General features: G+C 39.9%; 2 protein-coding genes across 5 annotated transcripts; one reads left to right on the forward strand and one right to left on the reverse strand.

The window, feature by feature from the left end:
• Positions 1-3697: 3697 nt before the first annotated feature.
• On the reverse strand, positions 3698-18802 carry KLHL20 (kelch like family member 20). 3 transcript variants are annotated; one of them, XM_053469213.1, is made up of 12 exons: positions 18690-18802; positions 15945-16134; positions 11892-12465; positions 8912-9070; positions 8461-8555; positions 7964-8079; positions 6829-7012; positions 6532-6675; positions 5757-5890; positions 5303-5511; positions 4900-5006; positions 3698-3923 (listed from the first exon to the last, which is right to left on the reverse strand). In XM_053469213.1, the coding sequence occupies exons 2-12, from the start codon at positions 15965-15967 to the stop codon at positions 3839-3841; spliced, it is 1830 nt and encodes a 609-aa protein (XP_053325188.1). In that variant the 5' UTR covers positions 15968-16134; positions 18690-18802; the 3' UTR covers positions 3698-3838. The 3 variants fall into 3 exon arrangements, with proteins under 3 accessions (XP_053325188.1, XP_053325187.1, XP_053325189.1); XM_053469212.1 differs by having other exon boundaries at positions 18616-18785; XM_053469214.1 differs by lacking the exons at positions 15945-16134; positions 18690-18802 and adding an exon at positions 13713-13817.
• A 123-nt stretch (positions 18803-18925) lies between these two features.
• On the forward strand, positions 18926-25125 carry ANKRD45 (ankyrin repeat domain 45). 2 transcript variants are annotated; one of them, XM_053469481.1, is made up of 6 exons: positions 18926-18978; positions 20350-20600; positions 21452-21619; positions 23412-23506; positions 24460-24598; positions 24856-25125. In XM_053469481.1, the coding sequence occupies exons 2-6, from the start codon at positions 20360-20362 to the stop codon at positions 24885-24887; spliced, it is 675 nt and encodes a 224-aa protein (XP_053325456.1). In that variant the 5' UTR covers positions 18926-18978; positions 20350-20359; the 3' UTR covers positions 24888-25125. The 2 variants fall into 2 exon arrangements, with proteins under 2 accessions (XP_053325456.1, XP_053325457.1); XM_053469482.1 differs by having other exon boundaries at positions 24460-24608; positions 24856-24918.
• Positions 25126-25578: the final 453 nt, after the last annotated feature.

Raw genomic sequence — 25578 nt, forward strand, 5'->3', positions numbered from 1 at the left:
ATAAATCCAGCTCATACCTTCATCAAAAAGCTGAATCCTCAGTAGTGTTTTGAGCGTGTATAAAATAATTGGGGAAAAAAGTATTTAATTAAAAAGTGCAAAAATATGGGTCACACGAGTACAAGCAAAAACTGTGCAATATGTGAGGGTGAATTAAAATTAAAAAAGCCTTGAAGCTGGCATTATAAAAATGTAAAAAAAAAATAGTTTCAAGGGTCTATGTATGAATGATTATGCGTGATTGAGGGAAATAATCTGTGAATGAATGAGTATGTGAATGAGTATGTGAATGTGTGTGTGATAGCATGGAAGTGGGCATGGCACAGGGAGGCTGTAAGTGATGTGCAGACCCAATACTGCTGGCAGCATCAATACACAAGGGGGTAAGAAAGCCAGGTTTCAGCATGTACTGGCTGACTTGGCATGATTGTGTGATTGCTGCCACTAGAAACATCGCAGTAGGCCAAAGACATGAGATTTTTGGTAGAAGTAATGTGCTTGGATGTTTTTACCGCCATCAACCTCAATTGGTTCGTATACCAAAGGAATATCCAAGCATGTCACTGATCTTCTGACTGGTAAGGAGCATAAAAAGTGTGTGGCTCCCTGTGCATTATCAGACTAGCTGAAGATCCCTCTCCCCTTTGCTGGCCAGGAGAGATGACTGGAGCTCATTCCACTGTGGCTTATTATTGGCACAAGAGCTGGACACATCTGTTCTTGATAATGGAGACTGGACCTTGGGTCTCAATGAGATTTGTCAGTGTCACAGTTTACCATAACTAAGTTTTTTGAAACCCTTTATAGTGTAGTATAGTCTTATCAAAAGTAAAAGGAACAATTTTAAGATAAGTTACCTAAAGTGTGCCTTAAAATCTAAGTGTGGTACTCAGACACTTTCAAAATATTAAAATAATAGACTAGATTACATAATAAATATGTAATTTTGTAAGAAAACAAGAACAATTAAAACAAAACAAGCAAACATTTATTTGAGTCTTTTTCCTTACAGTTTACACATGCTAAAATAACAGATGACAAAGTAAACATTTTATTTACACAACACATTATACAAAGGTGCAAATGATATAAAAGGAATCTATTCTCCTTCCTTGCTCCAAGCTGCCCAGCAGTTTCTGCTATACGTTGTCATGTAGGAAAATGTTTGTAGCATCAAGATGATAGGAACAGGTATGTAATCTGTCCATCTTTTGTTTACACACTCTAAAAAAGCAGTTCTTCCTTATTTTTTAATGCATGGCACATTGGCCTGTTCTGTAGGCTAGAGTGCCGTTGGCACTTATAGGGGAAATGTATGCATAGTAGACCTGGTTGCTGTTTTTGGCAGACAGCATTACCACCAGAAAAGTTAACTAGTTGTGGAATTTAATGGCAAAACACCACTTGTTTACCAGAAACATGGGTATTATACAGTGCTTGCTTAACTAATGCCTGCGGGAGAAGAAACAGGCATGACTGCACCATTAAATAGATGATATCCTGAAGTCCAGCATTCAATATTCTATCTCTACAAAGCAGCCACCTGCAAGCAACTTAAACAGTAACCAGACGAAGCCTGCAAGAAGTGAAACACGTTGTGGGAGAGCATTAAGGACAATCTATCCCAAGTTGTAGAACTGTGTGCCATATACAGAGATGCTTTAAAGACTTGGGAGAGGGATCCGGGAGAACCGTTAATAAAGGTATTTTATGCACTTTTTATGTAATAAATCCTGTTTATTTGAATGCCTCTTTTTGCTCTATTCGAGAATAAAGACTGGAGGAATGTTAACATCTCTTATATGACATCAAAGCCTGAGATGTCCAATTGAAAATATATGCAATTTAATCTGGTTTTCTCCTTGTGAGGTTCTGATCCTTTATGAAGGAGAACTGATCCGGTTACACAAGCTGAGATAAGTCTGGAGTGTCTGCTTTTATCTTGCACAGTTTTTCTACCGTTGGACATTATTTAATAATTTTTTGCACACATCTTCACTTTTCTATTTAGCAGCTATTCTTGTAAACACCAACTATTGTGGATTATTGCAGTGGTTTCCTGTCATTATTACTAGTCGGTCTACTGTCTTCTTATTTATTCTGTGGGCACTTTAGAAGAACGAGTCAATGAATGATAAATGAACCAGCATTACTTTCAGGGGTAAAAGGGTATGGAGCAATACAGCTTGCCAGAGACATCGGCTGGCCACTATACCAGTACATGAGAAGTGTTTAGTTTGAATAGATGACACCCTCCTCTTAAGGAGTGACGCACGGTCCGATGTAACCACGAATCATAACGCTGCCCAAAAACCTCTGTCTGAAACCGACAGGCTGCTTGCAAGAGGATCAGCTCGGCACCGATTTAACTCTTATAGTGCCGACGTTACCTGCATATCATTCACTGCCCAATGATTTGGGATTCAAGGTTGTGTAAAACACAAGACAGATCTGTAAATACAGTTAAAAGGCAACCTTGCAGCACACTTTCTCCTGCAAACAGTTTAAAGACACTGTACCATTGGAAGTGTAATTATACATTTGGTTTTAAATAGACCTATAGCCATATACTTGAATACATGAACCAGACTTTATTTTGCTGGCAGTAAACCTTTAAACGATTTAGTAATGTCTCGCATGCCACAATGCAAGCCAATGTTCAGTAGCAGGTCCATGCTTGCAGGAACGTCAATTTTAAAAAGCTCTGGATTTGTAACAAAAATAGTAAGACGTGCAGCACGTGAACTTAGTTCTGTTATCCCATGCTTCTTCTTACAAAGTGCTTAAGTGAAAGGATTGTTGCAATGTTGCCACTATATGCCATGAATGAATAGCATACACTGAGATCCTTCACCATTTAACCTTTGTAAATGCACCAAATTAAGTCACATACAAGACAAGCCTGCTGTGAAGTGGGGACTTCAAAATCAAATAGTTTGTATGATTATAATACTGTAAATCACTACTTGGACATAAATCATTCATGGCGGCAAGTAGGACGTCAGTTGTGCCAGTTAATAAAAAAAAAGTTGTGGCTGAACATCACCTTCAACAGGCAGTCAAATGATGTCATGAATCGTCAGACAAAGGACACACATGGAATACCTTCATATTTCCAACATTTAAAAAAAAAAAATACAGACAGAACAAGTTAACCTATGACCGGGGTTATGTAAATTGTAGACAGTGCAACAGCAGGCTTTAGAGGCACGAGAATCTGGGTACTTTAGTGCACGCGGCTGTACAAGTCATGTCCTGCAGCATGTGAAAATCCGGCACTCCAGATATCACGTGGGAGCTTTCACGCTAAAGTATTGGGATTAATTATGGTCCACGTACATATCCACTGTGCCTCTCTCAATGAGCTATTAAAAGCCAAGTGAATATTCCATGTCAGAATCTCATCAGCTCCTAACCAATTTCAAGATCCAAATGTTATGTCCTTCAAAAATGTAGAAAATATTGCTCGTTTCATACCATTTCCTGTTGAAGAAAGTATCTATGTACTAAAATCAATTCAGCTCTAGATCTTAAACCTACTCAAAACATAATTAAAACCAATGTAATCTAATGTAATTTATCAAGGGTGTTCAAGAACCAATTAGCACTAGATCATGGCAACAATATTCCAAGAAAGTCTAAATAAGCTTTCCCAGTCAGCACTGGGGGAGTTAAATAATGGAAAAACTAACATTAATAAATGGCAAACAAATTAAAATATTATTGATAATTGCAAATAACGTCTTGTAACAATTGACTATGAGGGCTGCTTGAACAAATCTGAAACGCTCTGGCAGTGTCCATTACTGTGGTGGGGGTTTTTTTTCCAGTAAAAGGTTCACCAGATGTGAGATTCACAGTGTGTCATTTTGATAACTCCAACTCCCCCTCCCAGGCGCCGGTAATTCATGCCACCATACAACCTGCATGCAAAGAAACAGAGGCAATTAGTCGATGGTCTTAGACAGAAAGAAATCAATGAAAAACATCATTTCTAACCTTTTATGTTTAAAGGGGAAGTTTCATGGGGTGAAAAAAACTCTTCTTGTGCATAGAACACAGTGCCGTATATATTAACGTAGGTTACCATTGACAAAAACCTGGGTTTTCTCTCATTTGTTTCCAATAAACTTACTGTCTGTGGACCTGGAGGCGAACATTGTTGTCAATCATGCGATACTGTGGGAGAATTTTGCTGCTCAAACAAGTTGGTGGCTTATAGTAATGCTAATAAAGCTTGGCTCGTAAAAAAGGCCTTCATAAGTCGTCCTTTTTTGGCAAAAGTGCCAGGGTGTGGTACTATGTACACCGGTGTTAACTGTCGCAATTTTGCGACACAGTACCATTGGCATTAAACCTTTCTTATAGAGATCATAATTGGCAGTCTTCCTATAGGATAGTATACTAGGCTAGATTCTGTAGATACTTTAGTTTATTTACTATTAACAACTTGTATCTCTCCATACTATAACTAAATTTATCATAGAGCTTACCTGTTTAAACATTTAAAATCAGACCAGTCAGGGGAAAACTGCCCCCTCTGACCCTTGCCAGCCCTTTCTGATTATATTACATGGCAATGGAACACCCTTTCAGTGACTTATATAAAATCGCAAGCTATGCATTTTAAAACTAAATGCACCAGAAGTTTCAAAATCAGAATCAAAACAATATAATTGTTTTTAAAAAAATAGCATGTTGGGTAATGTTTCACTTTCCCTAAATGGCATTTATTTGGCGCTGCTGCCCCCTAGAGTCTGGGTTCAGCAAAGAACCAATGACACGCTGTTAATGGAAGCCTGTGATGGCGGAGCTGACAATCACAAACAAGGGGTGCATAGTAACGATGCCCATTGTTTACTTTTGACTTATTCTGAGATTGTCCTTGGTGACACTTACCTCCAAGTGTTAGCATCCGGATCAAAAACCTCTATCGTCTTTAAGTACGTCGTTCCATCAAAGCCTCCTACAGCCATCAGCTGTCCGTTTACTACAGCCAGGCCGACCTGTGACACAATGCAAGATTAAAAATAAATAGGCAGTTTGGGAACTTTACACATCCTGTAAACAAAAACGTCGGACAGGTATTCAGATTGTTTTTGTTTTATATAGTTAACCCTTTAGAAATGTAATACACAAGAAATAAAATCTATATACTTTTTTATTCAGTTCTTAGCTTGGGAACAAACATATTAGTATCTATGTTACACAAAGTTACACATACTTGCTGTGGTAAATGGCAGTAGTATTACCAGCCCAATGCTGTATTACTTGGTAATCATAAGTGGCTCGGTCAACTCACCCCACTGCGCCGGGAAGTCATGGCTACAACTGGTGACCACTGGTTGGTTCTTGGATTATACCTCTCAGCGCTGCTCAGCTCAGTGGTGTCATCTCGGCCGCCCACTGCATATATCATGTCCTGGTACACGGCGCAGCCAAGGTGTTTGCGACGGGTTCCCATGGGTGCTATTGTGTGCCAGCGGTTTTCCTGAGGATTATACCTTTCCACTAATAGAAGAGAAAAAAAGAAAAGTAGTGAATTTTCAGCTATATATTTTTTTTTTCTAGAAAATTGCATAACAATTAAAAACGCTATTTTCAACACAGGATGTTTTTTGTTTGTTTGTTTTTTTTAAATCCGGTTACAAATGACAAACTCTATAAAACCACAAATGGAGGTGTCGGTCATCACCCATTTGTATTTTTGCAGGATGGTACCAAGCAAGGTGTGGTAAAGATGTAATGTAACTAACCAGTATTTAGAGGGGATGTTCCATCAGACCCTCCAACGGCATAGAGGAAGCCACCCAGGACAGCAACGGCCACACCAAGTCTCCGGGTACTCATAGAGGCAACACGTGTCCATTTATTCTCTTTCGGGTCATACCTAGGAGAAAGACAAGCAACAACCATTAAACGCGGGTCATGTGTTTTTGCCCATTTTATTATCTTGGATAATGCAAGCAGGTGTCTGTTAGTACGAACGCCATAATTAATCAATGCCTATAATCAGGTTTCTCAGGCAGGTCAGCACATTATTATTAGAAAAATTGATTTTCCCCAAAAGTACCCTCTCTGAACAAGAGTACGAAGCATTTTGTACTTTACTAATTCAGGGATCTTACTCATTACTCAAATACTGAGGATTTACTGCATTGGAAACTCCAGTGGGGATTTAATTAAGCATATTTATAATGACATTTTCCAATTATGTGTTGCATTCTTCAGACCCTTACACACAACTAGGTCAGATATCATAATACCAGGCTTTGTTCTTTATGCTAGCTTCCACGCAAAACAAAATAATTGGCCAGCTAATTCAGATTTAATTTGATCTCCTCACTAATGCAAAGATCTTGTGAAAGCGTAAAGACAGAACTTGGTGCTGCCAAAATCACCAGAGAGGATTGTGGGTTTATAGGTTGTTTTCATTGAAAAAGTATTTTCACTTGATATAAACTGCCCAAAACATTCTAGGCTGTCAGTTTTACGCAGAGGACATGTTTAATGTGTTTAAAATGGACATACCGTTCCACAATATTGAGGCAAGAGACGCCATCCTGACCCCCAACAGCATAAAGATATCCCCCAAGCACAGCAACCCCAACACTTGTCCGGCAAGTACTGGTAGGGGCCACATCACTGCTCCATTGATTCGTTTTTGGGTCATACCTGGGAGATCAGAGAAAGCTTTCAAACATAGAAAGACGGCGCAAAGTACAATACACTTTTAGGCATGCACCATGTGTAGCATGACAAATCTTCGGGGCAGCAAATCCTCATTTGGTGTTAAGAAAGAAAGAAAGAAAGGAGTGTTGGATCTACCGTTCTACGCTGTTTAGGTACGAGGATCCATCGTGTCCACCAACTGCATAAAGGAGGTCATCTAGAACACTGACTCCAACCCCACAGCGCCGTTTGCTCATAGAAGCCACCATTCTCCATTCATTAGTCTGAGGATCGTAGCGCTCTACACTTGAAATGGCATCTCCGCTACACCAGCCTCCCACTAAAATGAAGAGAAAAAAAAACATTTTAAGCGTACCCCCCAAACAGATGGAAATGCTCGGATGGAGACAAATATGTATTTCAAGAAATATTTCAATTGCTTAAAAAAATAAAAATAAATAAACAATATGAAGATTGACCTACGCTGAAATATACAAAGAAAAATGTTATAGCCTCTTGTTCATGTCCTCATTAACTCCCACCTCAACTATTGTAACCCGCCTTAGGTGGTCTCCCACATGCTCATCTCGCCCCTCTATAATCCAGTATAAACGCTGCCACCAGACTTGCCTTCCTCACATATCACTTCACTAACACCGCTCCCCTCTGTCAGTCTCCTCACAGGCTGCCTGTTCGCTTAAGGATTCATTTCAAAATCCTGAATCTTACTTTCAAAGCCCTTCACAGCGGTTCCCCTCCCTACATCTGATCACTCATCTCCAAATACACTCCACACCGGTCTCTCCACTCATCAGATGATCTCCATCTGTCCTGTGCTCCAGTTTCTAGCTCTCATGCACACTTGCCCTCCCCCGACCTATCCATCATTCCCACTGCCTTCAATCATTCAAAAATTCCCTACGGACCCCTTCCTTTAGGGACATCTACAGACTTGTGTGTTAACATCCTTCCCCCCATGTTCCTTCAGCTCCTGTGTTCAGACAATACTTATACTAGTGAGGCTGGTCCTTCCCTACAGTGGCACTTTTACTTCTTCTGTAATATAGCCCAACTCTTTCTAGATTGTAAGCTCATTCTGTTGTTTCTGTAAATTGAATTGTTATGGTATTTACTACTTGTTATGTCATGTTGACCCCGTGTATAGCCCTGCAGAATATGATGGCTAACTATAATAGTAATAATAACCCACATCATATACCATGTGTTAGTAAATGCTTTAGTTACTGTACGTAAAACCAAACTTAAAACACAGATTTTCACCAAACCTTACCTGCAAAGAGCACTTCACCGCAGCGAATAGGCTTACGAGGTCTGGTCCGGGGACCTTGCATCAGAGGCCGCTCCTGGGGCAATAGAAGGTAGTTCTTGGCTTCATCTACTAAGTCCCTGAAGGAAAGGTTTGCAAGATTACCATCCAATCCAAAAGGGAAATAAGATCCGAAATGCCTTAAATGACACCGTCTGTATTAATACTTGCACAGAGATGGGACATGCCTCTGACAGAGGACCTGTGAGGTTTGTTTTTTTTGCAATGATGCAGCCCCTCTTAACACACATTTTGAAGGCGAATGGTAATCTGATGATTTGGGGGGGGGACTACAAATATCTTAATCAACAACTGTGTTGTATGAAACCTTTAACAGACATGATTACTGCCTCTTCACAAGACATCAATCTAGTTTGTAATATTACTGAGGGCCAAGCAGAGCTCGGGGTAATCGCCTGACAAGGAGTAGTGAAATGATTCGTAAGAGACCATGAGAATACCTGCACTCTTCATCGCTTTTAATGAGCGGATCAGATCCCACGGTCCCAACCAAAAACTTAGGACTCAGTAGTGGCAGACGGACATGCTGTAGAACCTGACAGAGAAGAAACACATGCTTAAAATAATCAAGAATTTTCCATTAATCAGCTGCCCGGTTTTACATTTAGTGAAAAATTACACTTTTGTCTCTCCCAGTCTTTTCAAAGCACAGGTTTGGTAAAACAGTGACATCTTGTTATTCAAGCTTTGTAGATTAAAAGATAATCATGACTTTACTTCTTTATTGCCTAAGAGATGACATGACCACCCCGTGACATGACTATTTTGCAGAATATGTATAGAAGGAGGCATTGTTTGATACCGTCAGCATTCATATTCATGGCCTGAAGTCTCTTGCAAATGTATATTTCTTCTGTAACAAAAATTTAGAGCAAAGCCCACAAAAGTAACCTGTGGTAACTGTGGCCTCCGCTCCTGGATGCTGTACTTGACCCAGGCCATAACAGCATTGAAGACTTGCTCCTCACTGCGTACGTTCAACTCGTCGCTGGAAATGATATCTATCAGCTGATTGGCTGGGAGAAGCATGAACTCCTCACTTTCCATAACCTGGAGAACATGGAACAGAAGAGATATGAACACAAAGCAGAAGGCAATAATAAAAGCAGTCATGAGCAGGCACCACCGATTGTATATTGCAGCCTGTAGCTTTACAGAGGTTAACCCCTTCACGACAAAGCCTGTACATGTCCGGGCTTACAATGCATTGTCTTTAATGGGTTTAAGGACAACCCATTGTCCATAAGGGGTTAAACTCCAAATGTCCGCATAAAAAGAACACAGTGTTATGGCTTTCCAAAGCTACTGGGCAATTGTAACATACAGATATTACGCGATGAGATTGCACATTTTACAGATTTAACCATGCATTGAAGGACAAATGTCATGGGCTGTCCCTTCATAATTCCCACATTTAATTAAATCAATGGGTTTTAAACTTTTCCTTAGATACTTTCCATATGCATCTCGCTCTCTTTCTTTTATTTAACTGCTTAATTCTGGGGGAGAGAAAATTCTGTAGTAACAGTCACTTTCTAACAATATTTGCAAAGCGTCATGACATCAGAAGTCAATAGATGCGGGGATGACATCACACTACACCTGAGACTTTGCCTTAAAGATGCCACTCTACCTACTAAGACTTGAACAACCGGTCGATGGACTAAGATCTAATTTGACCAAAGTTATCGAGGTGTTGCTCTGTGTAGCTGTCAAACACATTAGGTGGTAATAGCATACGTGGCTATGTAAACAAATTAAAAAGATTTAATGTCGGCTATGACCGGAATGTCTGTGCTATACAATACTCTGCCTGCATTTCTTTAGCTAGCCCTAGTGTCAGGCGTTAACCCTTTATACAACATATAGTTGTTTAAAGGTCTGCACAATACTATCTGTTTTGTAGTATACAAACTGTATATAAGTGGTGTCTGGTAATAGACTGCAGATACACATTGAGGGAAATTAATCTACACAGCAAACAAAAGAAGTTTAAAATTGGGCTTTAACACATTGGATGTTCTTCTTCTTCAAAAAAAAAAAAAATCAGTGACATGCATGAGACTCTGTAAGGCTCTCCGACGAGAATCTATTCTAGGTTACTTTAAAAGAAAAAAGTATTACAGTTTGTATGAGAGCAATTTCTTATTTCTGTGTACAAAACACACTTGAATCTCTCTTCATATACTTTTTACAGACTTGTAATCATATAAAGAACAAATAAGACTTAGGGGTTCATACTTCGCTGCTCACAAAAGACGAGAAAGTAAAAAAAACACCCAAATGGGAAGAAGAAAAAAAAAATCAACATGCAGCCGGGAGTAATGCTAAGAATCACATTCTGCAAATGGCTATAAATTAAGCTGCAACAACGCACTTTTAGCACTTTGCATGAAGAATGCTTCTAATACGGGTCATCATGGTAATGGGAAAGTGTGTTGTGTACACTGTGTATGCATGAAGGAAAGGGTTTCTTTGTAGCAGACATATCTACGACAGCTGACTGCCGTTCTAATTTGATCGGTACCGTAGGTTCATGCCAGTTAAACACGGATCTGTAACACTGCCTGTCCCTCTATAGAGTGCGGGTTTAAAAGAGTTTGCAAGATTCTTGGTTACTTCTGACCTTCTGAGTTAAAGTGGAGATTTAAGGTCAGGCAAAAGAAATACAAGCCATACAGCTGCCATTTAAATAAATACACTCACTTTTATTCATTACAATTTAGCTAGAAGATTAATTTCCCCAAAGCGGTCTACAAGGGACTCTGGCAACTGAGCAAACTAAATACGGTGCAAAAGTTCTTCCGTTTGAATGTTATTTTCTAAGTACATACACTAAAATTGTTTATATATAGCCGTAAGAGCAAAATCAATGGTTTGCAGACACAACAGGTATACAAAAGTCTAAACAAAGAACACGTTATCTTGAGTGAGTAAATGATCTTAATTATCTACTTTTATCCTACTATTGCAGTACTTATAATTACCATACTTAAAACAAAAGGCTGCACATAGGACATTAACAGCAATTAGCCAAACAGTTTGGGGGGGGGGTTAGTTTCAACTAATCTATATCTCTACACAGGGCAAAGGACATTGTGCTTAAAACCGCACTTGGAGATCGTATAAATGCATATACTAAAAGAAAAGGTCCCGAGTTAAGTGTTTGCCAAGAAACCAATCCCTCTGCAAATAGTTACCAGGAGCCAAAGGGTCCCCATTACTGCCTGCGCCTTCTTGGGTGGCACTCAGTCCAGAAATGGCGTGCAAATTGAAACTTTGATTCGATCTCCAAATAGATTTGCACGTACAGAGTCGCATGTAAACACACGCCTCCCTTTTCCGTTACAGAAGTTAACATACCCTCACAAACGTGTCCGTCTGACCTAGTGATTGAAAACACACCTGTGGCTCGGGAGGGGGTTAGATATTTTAAAGCCACCAAGAACCGTGGAAGAAAATGAAGATGGCTATTTTTGCACTTTAGATGTGGACCAGTAATTAGAGAAAGATCTGATCTTTTTGGGCAGATGAACGTTCAGCTAAAAAGTTATTTACGTTGAGGAAAGGTGTAAAGCATATTGTGGTCTTTATGGGAGTGAAGAATGTTGTCCTTTAGCTGTCAACACAGCATCGTTTGTGTCATTCGGCAAGGACAAAACACACAGCTGCTGGTAAATGGTTTTACGAACAATGTCCTTACGTGTAGGTTTTAAAAAACAGCCATCAGAACTCCTCACATGAGCACACATTGCTCTTTTGGTAACATAACTGAGCTTGGTGAAAAGTGACCTGTCCCAATGCGCATGTCATAAGTAGCTATAGAGATTAAATCGAGATGCACCACCCTCCCAATTACGTAATATCTTACCTCCTGGAAGTTGTGTTGGGTAAATTTGTCAGCAATTCTCAGCAGTTCTCGGCAAGAATGGGTATCGGCGAAGGCCCGGATGCCCAAGCAGTTAGATGGGTCGAGTTGGCGCTTTAGGAACTCGCAGCAAGCCTCCTGAATCTCCGCCAGCTGAAGAAGACAAGCAGCCGGTAACAAAGTCTGGACGTTACCCTCTTCCACCGTGATTTGCGAAGTGTAGGAGAAATCTATCAGCAGTTCCATGGCTCGTTCATCAATGTCCCGTATAACAACTTCCGTTTGTCGACTTTCAGCCAGCTCTCCGGTGAACATGGCGCGAAAGTAAGGGCTACAAGCGGACAAGATGACACGGTGTGCATAGATCTTCTTGGTGCCAACCACAAGTACAACATCACAGAGCTCTCTGTGCTTGCGCAAGAGGTTAATGACCTCAAGAGTCTGTCGGGGATGTTTGTCCGAGACATAAGGCATGCGGGCCGGCTGAGGGACCCCTTCTGGTAGTTTGTTCGGGTCTCCCAGGGTACAACGACTCGTCACGTCCATACCAGTCTCCCCTGGACGAGTACTGAGACACCTACGTTTCAAATAAACAAGTTAAAAAGAACATGGCAAAGTAAACACTCTGTAAATAATGGAACCATACAGCTAGAGGCCTTCAGTTTGTACCAAAAGCAAATACATCGATATAAAAGGACACATTACATCCAACAGAATCAAGTAGTACCACACTAAGCCCATAAAAGCCTGGTCAGCAGATTTTTAAAAACAATATTTGTGTGACACCCAACAAATAATAGCAGCAATATTGCTACTACGAATAATAGTATTGGAGTATTGGCTATAGAAGTCTAGTCATCTACAGGTTAATTGTTTGAAAAGTGGTTCCTATAGCAAGCAATTGAATGGCCCAATGAACAGGATCATTCCATTGGTTGCTATGGCGATATCATGTTTCAAAACTTTTCATCAGAATGTATTCTTGAATGAAACAATGCATCTTTCATGCATAATAACTGAATCACGGTGCAAGTGCTGTTGAGCACTCTATTTTCATCAATCACTGGAGCCTCATACTAAATTAGCGCAGCCATACAAATAAAGGTGCTTAAAGGTGCTTAACCATGGCCTAAGACGATTTATCACATACCAGTTGAGTTTGGCACAGCTGGACAAATCACAGCTCACAATCCCCCACATCTTCCAACTATTCATTTTACCATTAGTATCTAATTTCTAACTTTGACAGAAATTTGCCCAGAATTGAAGTGGGATGATTATTGCACATATTATGGGTGCTGGCATGTAGCCCACGAATAAGCAAAATATTTAATTAACAAGATCTTTTCAAATTCATAGATTAACTGGAATGCATTTTCCAAGGCAAAAGCAAACCATACGATCTCTTTTGTTCATTATATATATATACACACACACACACACACACACATTTATATAGGAGATAAGGTGTAGCCTGCTCAGGAGAGAAGGAATCAATCTGGAAAACAGATACAGAATACAAAGAACGGAACCCATTAATTCTTAAATAATGTTTCTATATGCTGGAGGGAGCTGCTATTAAGTAGGTGAATTATGGCATACATTGTTGCAGAAGCATAGATTTAAAAATGTTCAAATGTAAATGGAAAATATAACAAAAAAAATATTTACAGAACGTCATATTTGCATCAGCCCTAAAAATCAACAAATGCTGTTAAAGTCCATGGATTGTCTTCTGCTGCTCTTTGTGGCTTCTTTTAACCTAAAAATGTTTGCTATATAGTAACGCGTCTAATCCCTCCCAAGGCAAGAAGACCCCTTTACCAGGCTATGATATCTGGCATCGGTGCTTTTCTGTGTCCCTTCTCTGATATTGGAAATGAATTGCTGCTGTGGGTTTCGGGACTGAGGGGGGTGGCTCCGTAGGACTGCTCCGGGGGCTGGTTTCCCTGAATATCATTTCCTTAAATCGAACAGCTGCAAAGTGAAACTCTATCTCAGCTTGCAGAAGGAGAGGCTTTCCACGGCCGCAGGAGAAAACATTCAATATACATTTAAATTACAACATTGGATAAAAAGGGGATATAACACCCAGAAGGAAGTCTATTCTAGAGGACGTCATGAATATTTCAAATTCATTTTATAGGATGGCCATAACATAACATTGTGTGCACACCGGACAACCGTTTAAACATTACTAGTCTACACATAAGACTAATAGTTTGTAGAAGATATATTTTATATATATGTTAAATATATATTTTTAATTAAACTCTTCTCTTGAGGGATTTCTGACCGATAGTCCTTGCACTTAAATCAAATTAGGTTCCAGAAAAACACTGCGTGTACTAGGCTTGTGCATTCAGACACATAAGAATTGCAAATTTAACAAAATTTGCTTATTTTGTCAATTCGTATGAATCTGCGAAAACGAAGCAAAACCACTACATTTTTCTTTGTCCGCAGACATGACCTCACATTGAAGGAAGGAGGCGCTTCCAGTGACATCCTCTCCCCTGGTTCAGAGGATTGGGTGTCCTCGGAAGCTCCGCCATTTTGCCCGAAGATAACCACCCATGAAAGTTTGCAAAAACGGGGAGCTTCTGGTGACATCCTCTCCCTGATCGTAAGATATCAACAGAAGCGCAACCATTGCAGAGGTTCGCTGAGCAGCCATGCCTGCGGAGATGCAACAAAGAAAGGACACAAGAACACGGCGCTGAAGAGGATGTTGGAGAATAAGGGAGCTGCAAGAATTTTGTTTTCAATTTTAAAAAATCCTCCAATTTTCATCCAAAATGAATTAGCAGGAAACAGAATATGTTGTCCTAAAATTTGTCTGAATCGGTTATTGGGCAGTTTGCACATGTCTAGTGTATACTAGAACAATGCAATTCCAGATTTCATTTACATGCAAAACAAATTTATGAAAATGAGGTTCAGTCCTAGATGGTTTTATTCAGAATTTTCTGCTAGAAATGACAACACATTCTTTCATTTGGCTAGATTAATAGAATAAAGAACGTACGTGAAATATAAAAACAGTTAAACATTGTTTAACTTTACTGATCAGCACTAAACATACTAATGAAATGTGGTAGCATTATTTTTGCTGGTTATGAATCTTAGCATCAAAATAGAATATGAAATAGGTCAAGTTTGCCACAGCGTAAGCAAAAACTATTGCAAGTTAAGGCCTGTCTGTACATGCGCGGTCTGGGAATGTCCCGGGAGGCAATGCCCTCATAGGAACTCATTTTCTGGAAAACAATATTCAGCCTGGGTGAGAGAAGCATCCGAATCAACAAAATCCTACTTCCCTCCGACTCATGCAAGTGCTTCCGTAACTGTAACTAAGAGCGTATATCTGTGCATGCAATGCAAATTAGGCATCAATAGCGTATGAAAGAACCCTTGTCCTTTAATATGTGCACATGGTAAGTTTCGATATATTCATTAAGCGTGGCCGTATAACATGTTTATATGGCTGCATCCATAACTCAGGACTCCAGTTTCATTACAATGATATTTGGTATAGTAGACTTTGCTTTGTTTGCATGAAGATATACCTTCTGTACATGACGTACATGTATGTATATACATCTGGAAATCTGTATATAGAGTGATTCTAGTGGAAATTTCCACTAGATACTGGGTTTATTTTACCACCAGAGCAGCCAATTGAATGTTAGTTTGTTAGACCATTCTGTTGCTATAGTGATAAGATCATATTTAAAGCTTTGCATCAATATAATTTTTTTAATGCAGCCCTGATATGTCAAGGATGGCTTGCTTTAGATGTGAGAGGCTTTTTGTGTTTTTCAGCATCAATACCAATCTAAAACTATTCTAAATTATAAATTAAAATAATGGTAAATTTGCCTTTAAATGGACGATATATGCAAAAAGGAGAAGCAGAAAAAGGTTCTTGGCAACTAAGGCTGTGCAGCTCTAAAAAATGTTTAAAAAAATGTAAAAAATTATCCTCAAAAAAAAAAAACAGCGGTGTTTATTAATGACCAAATCATTTATACCAATACCCCACCCGGTACTTACCTACGCATTGGTTTTCTGTCCATGCACAGTGAAGAGAATTCTTCACAACAGTACCGGATAAGATAAAAGCATGAAGTCTCGGTGGATATTTTATGTGGCTGGAAACAAATCTCCTTTTCTTTGCGTCTCCAGTCGTCAGTCCTGTAGCATTTATAATCCACTTACACCTCTGAAGCAGTTTGTTGTGCATCTGAAAATATACATGCATGGATAATTACTAAAGTAGCTGCCAAAGCAAATGTTCGTCAGGTCAATGTATCTTTGCAACACTAATCCAGAACAAATACAAGTCTACGACAAGAAGAACATCTAGAAGGAGAAAAACAAAAAAAAAGTTTAATATAAAGGTTAAAAAATGCTTAGAAGCTGCTATGCTTGTATATACGGTCGATGTATGTTCTGTGCTGCCGTATTCCGTTATACGTTATGTATGTCACGGGATAAACTCAATTAGGGCTGCAACTAACGATTATTTTAATAATCGATTAGTTGGCCGATTATTTTTTCGATTAATCGATTAATCGGATAAAAAAAACAATATGCAAATACCCAGTCTCACACCCTGCCCTGCCCCCCACCCCCACTCTGCTCTGCTCTGCTCTGCACCCAGTCTCTCTCTCTCTCTCTCTCTCTCTCTCTCTCTCTCTCTCTCTCTCTCTCTCTCCTCTCCCTCTCCCTCTCTCCCTCTCTCCCTCTCCCTCTCCCTCTCCCTCGTCTCGCACATAAACATTCGCATAGACATAAAGAGTACTTACCTCCGCTACGTCACGTAGCATGAAGAAGGCGGAGACTGCAGAGCGTGGAGCGGAACCGGGGAACGCAGGCGGAGGTAAGTAAAAGGAGCCTAGTGCTCCAACGACGAATCGATCACTCGATTAATCGATAACGGAAATCGTCGACAACGATTTCCGTTATCGATTATTATCGATTTTATCGATTCGTTGTTTCAGCTCTAAACTCAATCAAGATTGCACACTCAGAACACACTTTATGTCATTCAAATGTCCAGCGTACGGCAGGTCAACACGGCTCATTATGTACAAGTATGATCAGTTAACTAAAATGAAGGCTAGTGGGTACAAAGTTGCTACTTCTGTTTGAGCCGTGGGGCTCATCTAAAATAAGATTTCCAACATACATTTAGTAATTCCAGAGGCCACACCGAGTACAAATATTTTTTGATAAATATTACAAGGAGGTGAGAAATAGCAGATGTTAATTGTGTAGGCCCTGCGAAATGTCATGGATACAAGAAAGCGTTTTAGGTGAGTCAAGAATTACCAGAAATCTACTCTACTAATTTATTTGTCTACTACTGTATTTGTTCGATAGAGAGGGTGCAAATGAGTTATACTTTACAATTCACAAATTACAGCCAACCCCAGTGAGCTTCTCTCCCATGAGGGACCGACATGATCCTGCGTAATATAATAATAGGCCATCTTACCACTTTCAATAGGTAAAAGACCTAAGAAAGCTTACTTGGGTTTACATTTAAATATATAGAATGAATTATGTGTACTGAAAGTGTTTTATTACCTTAAAACCATCAAAGTTTATGAATACACATACAAGATTTAGTTGACCCCTAATCCCTGAATACAATAGCATGGATTTAAATGTATTTCTATTCAGTATTTATGTATAACCCAGATTACATAGGTTTAGGATAATATATATATATATATATATATACACACACACACACACACACTCATATACATACACACGGTATTGAGCGATTTCAGGGGGCGGGGGGGGACTGACCTATAGTTCGGACAACAGGACATTGTACACGGCATTAAAAGCTTTCCTGTACCGGCTGCAGGCTCAGGATTAATACCCAGTTCTGACTCAGCTTATACTGATGCAGAGAGTCACACAATAGTTGATATCAGCAAACCATGGTGCAGCATTGCAGCGCCGCCGTAAAGAATAGTGTGGTGCTTCAGCAGCGAAATATCACATGACTGACATCAACGCCAGCCTCCGGGTCTGCTGAAAAAGGAATTTATTGCAACAATCAGATAAAACCAGGTTTTGTTAATGTTAACCTATGTTACTGGATACAGTAGTATACTTTATGCTCAAGGATGCTCAAACCATGCTGATGGACTATTAAGCAATCAGTGCTTTATTAGATATACACACACATATATATATATATATATATATATATATATACATATATACATACACATACACATACACATACACATACACAGTAACAACTCCGATAAGGGCTCATGTTTGTCACTTCCCCTAAAAGCACATTGCTACACAGCCAGGACATCCTGGGTATAAACATAAACCAGTGAGGTTTTGTCAATGTGGCACTACACAAAACAATTATTACATGGATGGGGAAAAAAAAAGTAGACGTAAGCACAGCATTATAGCTAGTACATCATTACCGGTTATCACTACACGTCATCGCGTTCACCCTGTGTGATTATGCCCCAGAATTATTAATAAAACATTTAAAAGGCCTGCAAAATATTACTATAGATGAGCTCTTCCCGGGTTTCCTTTTCCCGTGTGAAAACATTCTGAGAAACTGTTACATTAACCCTGCCGTGCATTTAATTTATACATATATATGGAGCAAAAGGACGACATCAAAGACTTAAGCTGAAATAGTTAGCCTTAAACATATATGTTACCAACACACCTCATACACAAGTCACCGTCAGCCTTCACACGTCGGGCCCCTCGCCCCAGTTCCGGTATAATACAAATTCTTACCGGATTCCCACTCTTCCTTGATGGTGAGGCGGAAGCTGTCCGCTCCGTTTACTCTTCCTCTCCCTATCTCACCCAATATTTTTCCACAGCTGTGAAGTGACTGAGTCCCGCAGCGCAAGTTTAGGTCAACCAATCACAGAATCGTATTCGACTGGCAAAGAGAGGCTTGACACGCACTTCCGGCGGACTTGAAGCCTAGGAAAACCACGTTCCTGTATCCATGGCAACGCGTCCCTGCTGCAAGTTTCGCAGCTTCATGTTCCGCTTTTACACCACGGAAGAGTGATAAGTAAGCGTAACGGAGGTCTGACAGGAGACAGCAAGCAATTTTACTTTTTGTTATTATATATTTTTTTTATAATTATTTTAATAATTATTGTTTTAAGATGGCTACTGTGGATTTTGCATATGCCAACAGACCTGATTTGGATCAGGACATAGATATTTGCTAACAGCTATTACGGCAGTTCCCAAGTGTCCCTCTTCAGAAGGCACAGTCCCTTCTACCATTTTGTCTCCCTTTTCTAGTGTATCGCAGTGTTATTAACAATGTTTATATAAACAGAAAAACGTGTTACTAAAATATTTTTCTTCTAAGTGTCTTAAATAAATAGATCATGTTCACTTAAAAGCCTAGCCACACTCCCTAAGCAATTCATCTTTTAATGGCCCATCACAAAGATTCTCTACTTCCTAATTTGCAGTTTACAAAAATATGACTTCTGTGGAGTTAAACATATTCTGGATTAAATCACCTGTATTCAAGCAGGGATTTCAACTGTGATATACCAGAGAGAAAGTTTTAATATTGATGGAGTTTGTCCCAGGCTCACTGGTGTAATTTGGGGACTCAATGGGCTCCCCCTGCTGGTAAGAAAAGGTAATCGAGATGTTGATCACTGGCCTTGCCTAAAAAGAGATGCTAACTGCACCGTTCTAATAGTGAGGCCAACACATATGTTTGAAGTTGCTGGTTCTCTGTTCTACATTTGCTTTGCATTTTAGATCAGGGCTGGCCTAACAAACCAGATCAGTCTGATATTGGTCATTTTTTTCTTTGTACAGGAACTAAAAGGTGAGATGCGCCCAAGTGAGAATTACAATAAGGCAAGCGTTAGACTTTGTACTTTAGTGTGTGTAGAAGTACTATCTGCACCTTACTCACAAGACCCTACTGGACTGGAGCTGAATATAAACCCAGGCATAATCTCATCTGTTGATAAGAAGCTCATAATCCAACACCAGAGGGTCAGAGTCTTAGATGCAATATAAGAAAGTTTTACTTTACCGAGAGGTTGGTAGATACGTGGAACAGCCTCCAAGCAGAAGTGGTGGAGATTAATACAGCAAGGGAATTTAAATATACATCGGCCAGGCATATAGCTATCCTGAATCTATAAGGAGACCAAGGTCTAATTAAGGCTAAATGGTTTCATTAGGACTAGCAGGTCATCAAAATACTCATTAAAACCCAATTTAAGTTTCCTAATGCTGACTGTTAGGTCACCGAACACAAAAGCGGGACTCGCTTAAACCTTTGCGATTAAAGATTTGGAACGTGTTAGTTTTACTTATTATTTCTGTTAGTATACTTATACCTGAGATTGGATTACATTATTCTGCCTGGTTTCTATTCCACATGTACTTATATTTTTTTCAGTAAAAAGAGGATGGAGATTTTAAGCCCCGCGTCTTCCGCCAGTCCCTTTCTACGGTGTGTTTTGGAAGGAGATATTCAGGCTCTCCAGCTACTCTTTGAAAATGAACAACATGAACAAGCCCAGCAACTGCTCTCGGAACAGGATCTATTGGGGAGGAATCCCCTATTTCTAGCCTGCATTTTAGGTCGCACTGATGTGGTGAAAGAACTAGTTAAGCGAGGAGCAGATGTAAACCAGCAAACAGCTAGAGGTAAAAAGTAATATATATGACTTCCTGTCCTTGTATGATGTCCTGATGAAAGTCTGTAATAAACAAGACTGAAACGTTGACTTAAAAACCGAAGTTGTTTGTGTGGTCATTTGCAAAGTCCCTGGAGTGCCGATAATTATTTTTGGACTTTATATTATTTACTGCTGCAGTTATTTGGCACCGGGCAGAAATTTGGCATTTGGAGTGCAATTGTTAATTTTGGACTTTATATATATATATATATATATATATATATATATATATATATATCCTGAATATTGCTGTATGATTCATTCATGTGATTGTCTCTCCAAAGGCAGCCAAGAGAGGAGGGAGAAAAGTGTCATTTTATTCATACATGATTTCTCTGCAGTAAAATGCATTGGGGCCATATTCATAAATGTAAAAAGAGAGAGGAGGTAGCGGCCCCAATGGTATTACATGGGATGGCTTAATGCCTGCGTACTAATGAAGGTGATCTCTCACTCATGTTAGGTTACAGTGTATTTGTTGAACAGAACTGGTTTTCTTTAAGTAGTGAAAATCCCCATATTGTCGTACATTAGTACTTTACCAAATAGCCTTCCAGCAGAAGTGGTAGAAACAAATACAGTGAGGGAATTTAAGTATGCATAGGACAGGCATAAAGCTATCCCGAATGTTAGACGAGACCAAGGACTGATTAAGGTTTGAGTGTTTACATCAGGAAAAAGCTTGGGAGACTAAATGGGCCAAGTGGTTCTTATCTGCCATCAAATTCTCTGTCTCTGCGTCTTGCTTTGCCAATACGAGAGATTTGTGGCATGAGGGCCAAACCCAATGACATTTGCTGTGTTTGTACTTACGTGCAGGTTATTTACCTCTGCATTGTGCAGCGGCCTGGGGTCAGCTCGAGGTGTTGAAGACGTTGGTGGAGTTAGGAACCGACATCACGGCTGTTAACTTCCAAGGTGAAAAGGCATGTCAAGTAGCTTCCCGGTACAACAAGACAGAGTGTATCGATTTCCTGAACTGGGACGGTAAGTGCCGAGCATCCTATCAGATTAGCATTACACAATGGGCACCGATCTAAATGCGGACCTATGACCTAAATCCTACATGACATAATACAGTGTACTTAAAGGTGCTGTTTCACTTACAAACTATTATTTAAATAATGGGAGCGCTTGCCACCCATCCTCTGCTTTCTCCGAGCCAGCGCTGGAACTGACTAGGTAAGTAAATCATGTTCAGCCAAACACATCTCCTGCGCACAAAATAGCTGGCGAGTGGGGATAGAGACAAAAGCATATGTGGGGTATCAAAAAAAAGGCACATCATGGAAATTTAAAGGGCCCACACAGCTACTATATGCATTAAAAAGCATTTATGCCAGTCAACGTATACTGCCAGCCAGGTGGATTTAAAACACATAATTACCTTCCTGGATGTTGCTAGCTATTACCGTATTTGCTCGATTATAAGACGAGGTTTTTTTCAGAGCAAATGCTCTGAAAAATACCCCTCGTCTTATAATCGGGGTCGTCTTCTAATCAGACCTCAAATAGAGGTCTGATTAGGAGACTAAGATCCAGATCCCCCGCACCGCTGCAGGGGACCTGGATCCTCCTGTCGTCGCCCCCCCCCCCACACACACTTACCGGTGCTTCCGGAGGTGAAGTTGGCAGCGGGGGTTTGTATGCGTCCGTCGCAAATACCTTCCCCGACTGTCAGAGACCAGAGTTCCAGAGTTCCTGATCTCTGACAGCCGGGGAAGGTATTTGCGACGGACGCATACAAACCCCCGCTGTCAACTCCACCTCCTTCCGGCTGCCGCGGAATGAGACGTCAACCCGCTGCCCCGGCAATACAGCAGGAAATTGGAAGCACCGGTAAGTAAGTAAGTGTGTGTGTGTGTGTGTGTGTGTGTGTGTGTGTGTGTGTGTGTGTGTGTGTGTGTGTAGGGCATTTCTGGAATGCCTTACACCCCTATATGCCACTCTGGCACTTAGGGGGTTAAAAGGCATATTATGGGGCAGAGTGGCATATAGGGAGGTATAAGGCATTTCAGGAGGCAGAGTGGCGTTAAGGGGGCATTTAATAGTGCACTCTGCCTCCTGAAATGCCTTATACCTCCCTATATCCCACTCTGCCCCATAATATGCCTTTTAACCCCCTAAATGCCAGAGTGGCATATAGGGGTATAAGGCATTTCTGGAGGCAGAGTGCTCTATATAATGCCTTTTAACTCCCTTAATGCCACTCTGCCTCCTGGAATGCCTTATACCTCCCTATATGCCACTCTGCCCCATAATATGCACTTTAACCCCCTAAATGCCAGAATGGGATATAGGGGTATAAGGCATTTCTGGAGGCAGAGTGGCACATAGGGGGTCAAAAGGCATACCATGGGGCACAGTGGCATATAGAGGGTTAAAAGGCATATCATGGGCCACAGTGCCATATTGGTGTGGCAAGCCTGGGGGCAGATGTGCGTAACTGGGGGACAGGTTGGAAAATACAAGAAATAAAAACAAAAAAAAAATATTTTTCTCAATCATAGCTTTTATTAAAAAAAATAGTTTACATGAATTAACATTTACTGGTAAAACTTTTTTCCTTTAGGGTCGTCTTATATTCAGGCTTTTTCTTTTTTTTCCTAAGTTAATATTCAGATTTTGGGGGGTCGTCTTATAATCAGGGTCGTCTTATAATCGAGCAAATACGGTAATCCTTAAAACATTACTTTACCCCAATCTGACCTGATTTATCGGTAGACAATGTAACGCTCAAAACATTTATCATTTATTTATTTTTTCCCTCGACCGACAGAGGCGAAGCATGCTTTGAAGACATATATCAGCTTTATTCAACAGACCATGGCAGACCCAGAAAGGGTGCATGTTAAACTCCTCAAAGATGAGAAGGTAAGCAACGTACTTTGGGGGGGACTCACAAAATTACAATTCACGTCTATCTAAATCAAATAACAAGGGTAGATTATCAACTGTAAAAGGCTAAATAACAATGTGTCATGTCAAACTACACATTTAAATGTCATTTAAGGGATAGAAACTAAATAGATGGGATTGAAAGGAGGCGAGCGGTTTCGCAGAGCCTTTTACTATTCCGAGCATTTCAAGTAAAGGAAAATTCTTGTAACTCTCACAGTTAATAAACTATTTGGTTAAAGGAATCTCCAAAATACTGATCTTATTTTATAATGCATTTTGCATGGACTCTAATGCATTTTACTGCAGGCAAATTGAAGCATGCATTATTTAGTTATTCAAGTTCCACAATTAGACTTCTGCCTCATTTAAGTCCTCCCTTGGCTGCCTCCAATGAAACCACAAACCATTTCTATGTAAAATTCTTGCACATGCTCAGTAGTGCTACTATTTAAGTCGATGAAACAACAGCCTGTCACACGTAAGCTAACCATCAGTGTTCAGATAGCAGTTTGGCCTCTGCTGCTCGCGTCGCTATTGGTTTCCATTAAAATGGGGAGTACTATTTAGCATGTGCAGGAAGCATACAGAGGTACGCTTCCTGTATCCAGTAGAGGCAGCTGGGGGAGGAGTTACACGAGACACAAAAGCCCCAATAACTAAAGAATGTCTACATCATTTTGCATGCAGTAAAACACACCGGAGTCCATGTAAAATACACTCCAATATGTATTTAACATCAAAACAGGACCAGAGTGCTTCTTAAAGCACTGATAACATCTATCAGATGGCTGCTGAAATATTATGATTTTGAAAAGTGTACATTAGTTAAGCTGAAATGTACCAATGCCCGCTGTACAGTTTTCATTTCAAAGTGGTCAGTTTATCATGTGAAAATTATACAAGTACATTATTTGTTTGCTTTTTAGGTACAGGTTAACAAAGCTTGCAAAGCCAAAACTGAATGGTTAGAACACACCAAGAATCCAACCACTCAAGATTTTATAGAACAGAAAAGTCAACTGGAAGCTGCTGTGCAAGTCGTGTTAACCAAACTGAATACACCAAGTAAGCAAGAGTATGTTTTCTCATATTCAGAGAGGGGGAAACTTCAGTGTTTTAAGGGCTTAAAAACATAGAATTTTATAGTACATCCACTATTATTATTATTTATTGTTTTATATAGCGCCATCAAATTCCATAGCGCTGTACAATGGGTAGACAGGACATAACAAGTAGTATGTAACAATTTGACTTACAGAGACAACAGGTGAGGAGGGCCCTGCTCAAACAGGCTTACAATCCACTTATTCTTCCCTTCGCAGGAGCTGAGAGTGGAAAAACCAGTAGAAAGTGAAACTTCATACATGTCAGTTTGTATTCCGACGTCCCGGGAAAAGATCATTATGTGGGCTTTTTCTTTCCATCTACTGTGATATCCAACGTGTCTTGGTAGATATCCTACAAAGTACTGGACAGGTTTGTCCACATACTCCAATTGTAGATTGACAAGTTATGTAAAGTCTAATTATGCCTTTTTTTGTATTATCACATATATATAGAAAATAAAGTACAAGGTAATGACACAAAAGCAATTGAAAAGAACAAGACTGTCATTTTGAAGGTTTATAAGTATGATTCTGGTGGACAGTTTTAAAACTGGTTTCATTGGTTAGAGTCATGAAACAAACCACACATCAGAATACCTCGGGTTCCTGGCCATCATCATTCACGGTCGAACCAGTCGGTGGCAGCCCTATATATACAGCTGCTTCGGGATAGTCTGGAGATGGAAGACAGTACTTAGCTTATCAATTCCCAAGTAAACCGTCAGGATAACTCATCCAGAGGGTAAACTGATTTATAGGGTTTCACCAGACAACACACAATGACCATGTCTTGTCATTGGAAGGAGCCACGGTTTTTGGTTCAAGAGGACTTCACAATAATAAAGTTGACATTTAAATAAATTAGGCATCTTCAGCATCCCTATCAGACACTGGAATGATTTGAAATCAAGCACTCATTAACTGTACTGTAACAAAAAA

This window comes from Spea bombifrons, chromosome 6 (genome assembly GCF_027358695.1).
Source record: "Spea bombifrons isolate aSpeBom1 chromosome 6, aSpeBom1.2.pri, whole genome shotgun sequence".
Taxonomy (NCBI): domain Eukaryota; kingdom Metazoa; phylum Chordata; class Amphibia; order Anura; family Pelobatidae; genus Spea; species Spea bombifrons.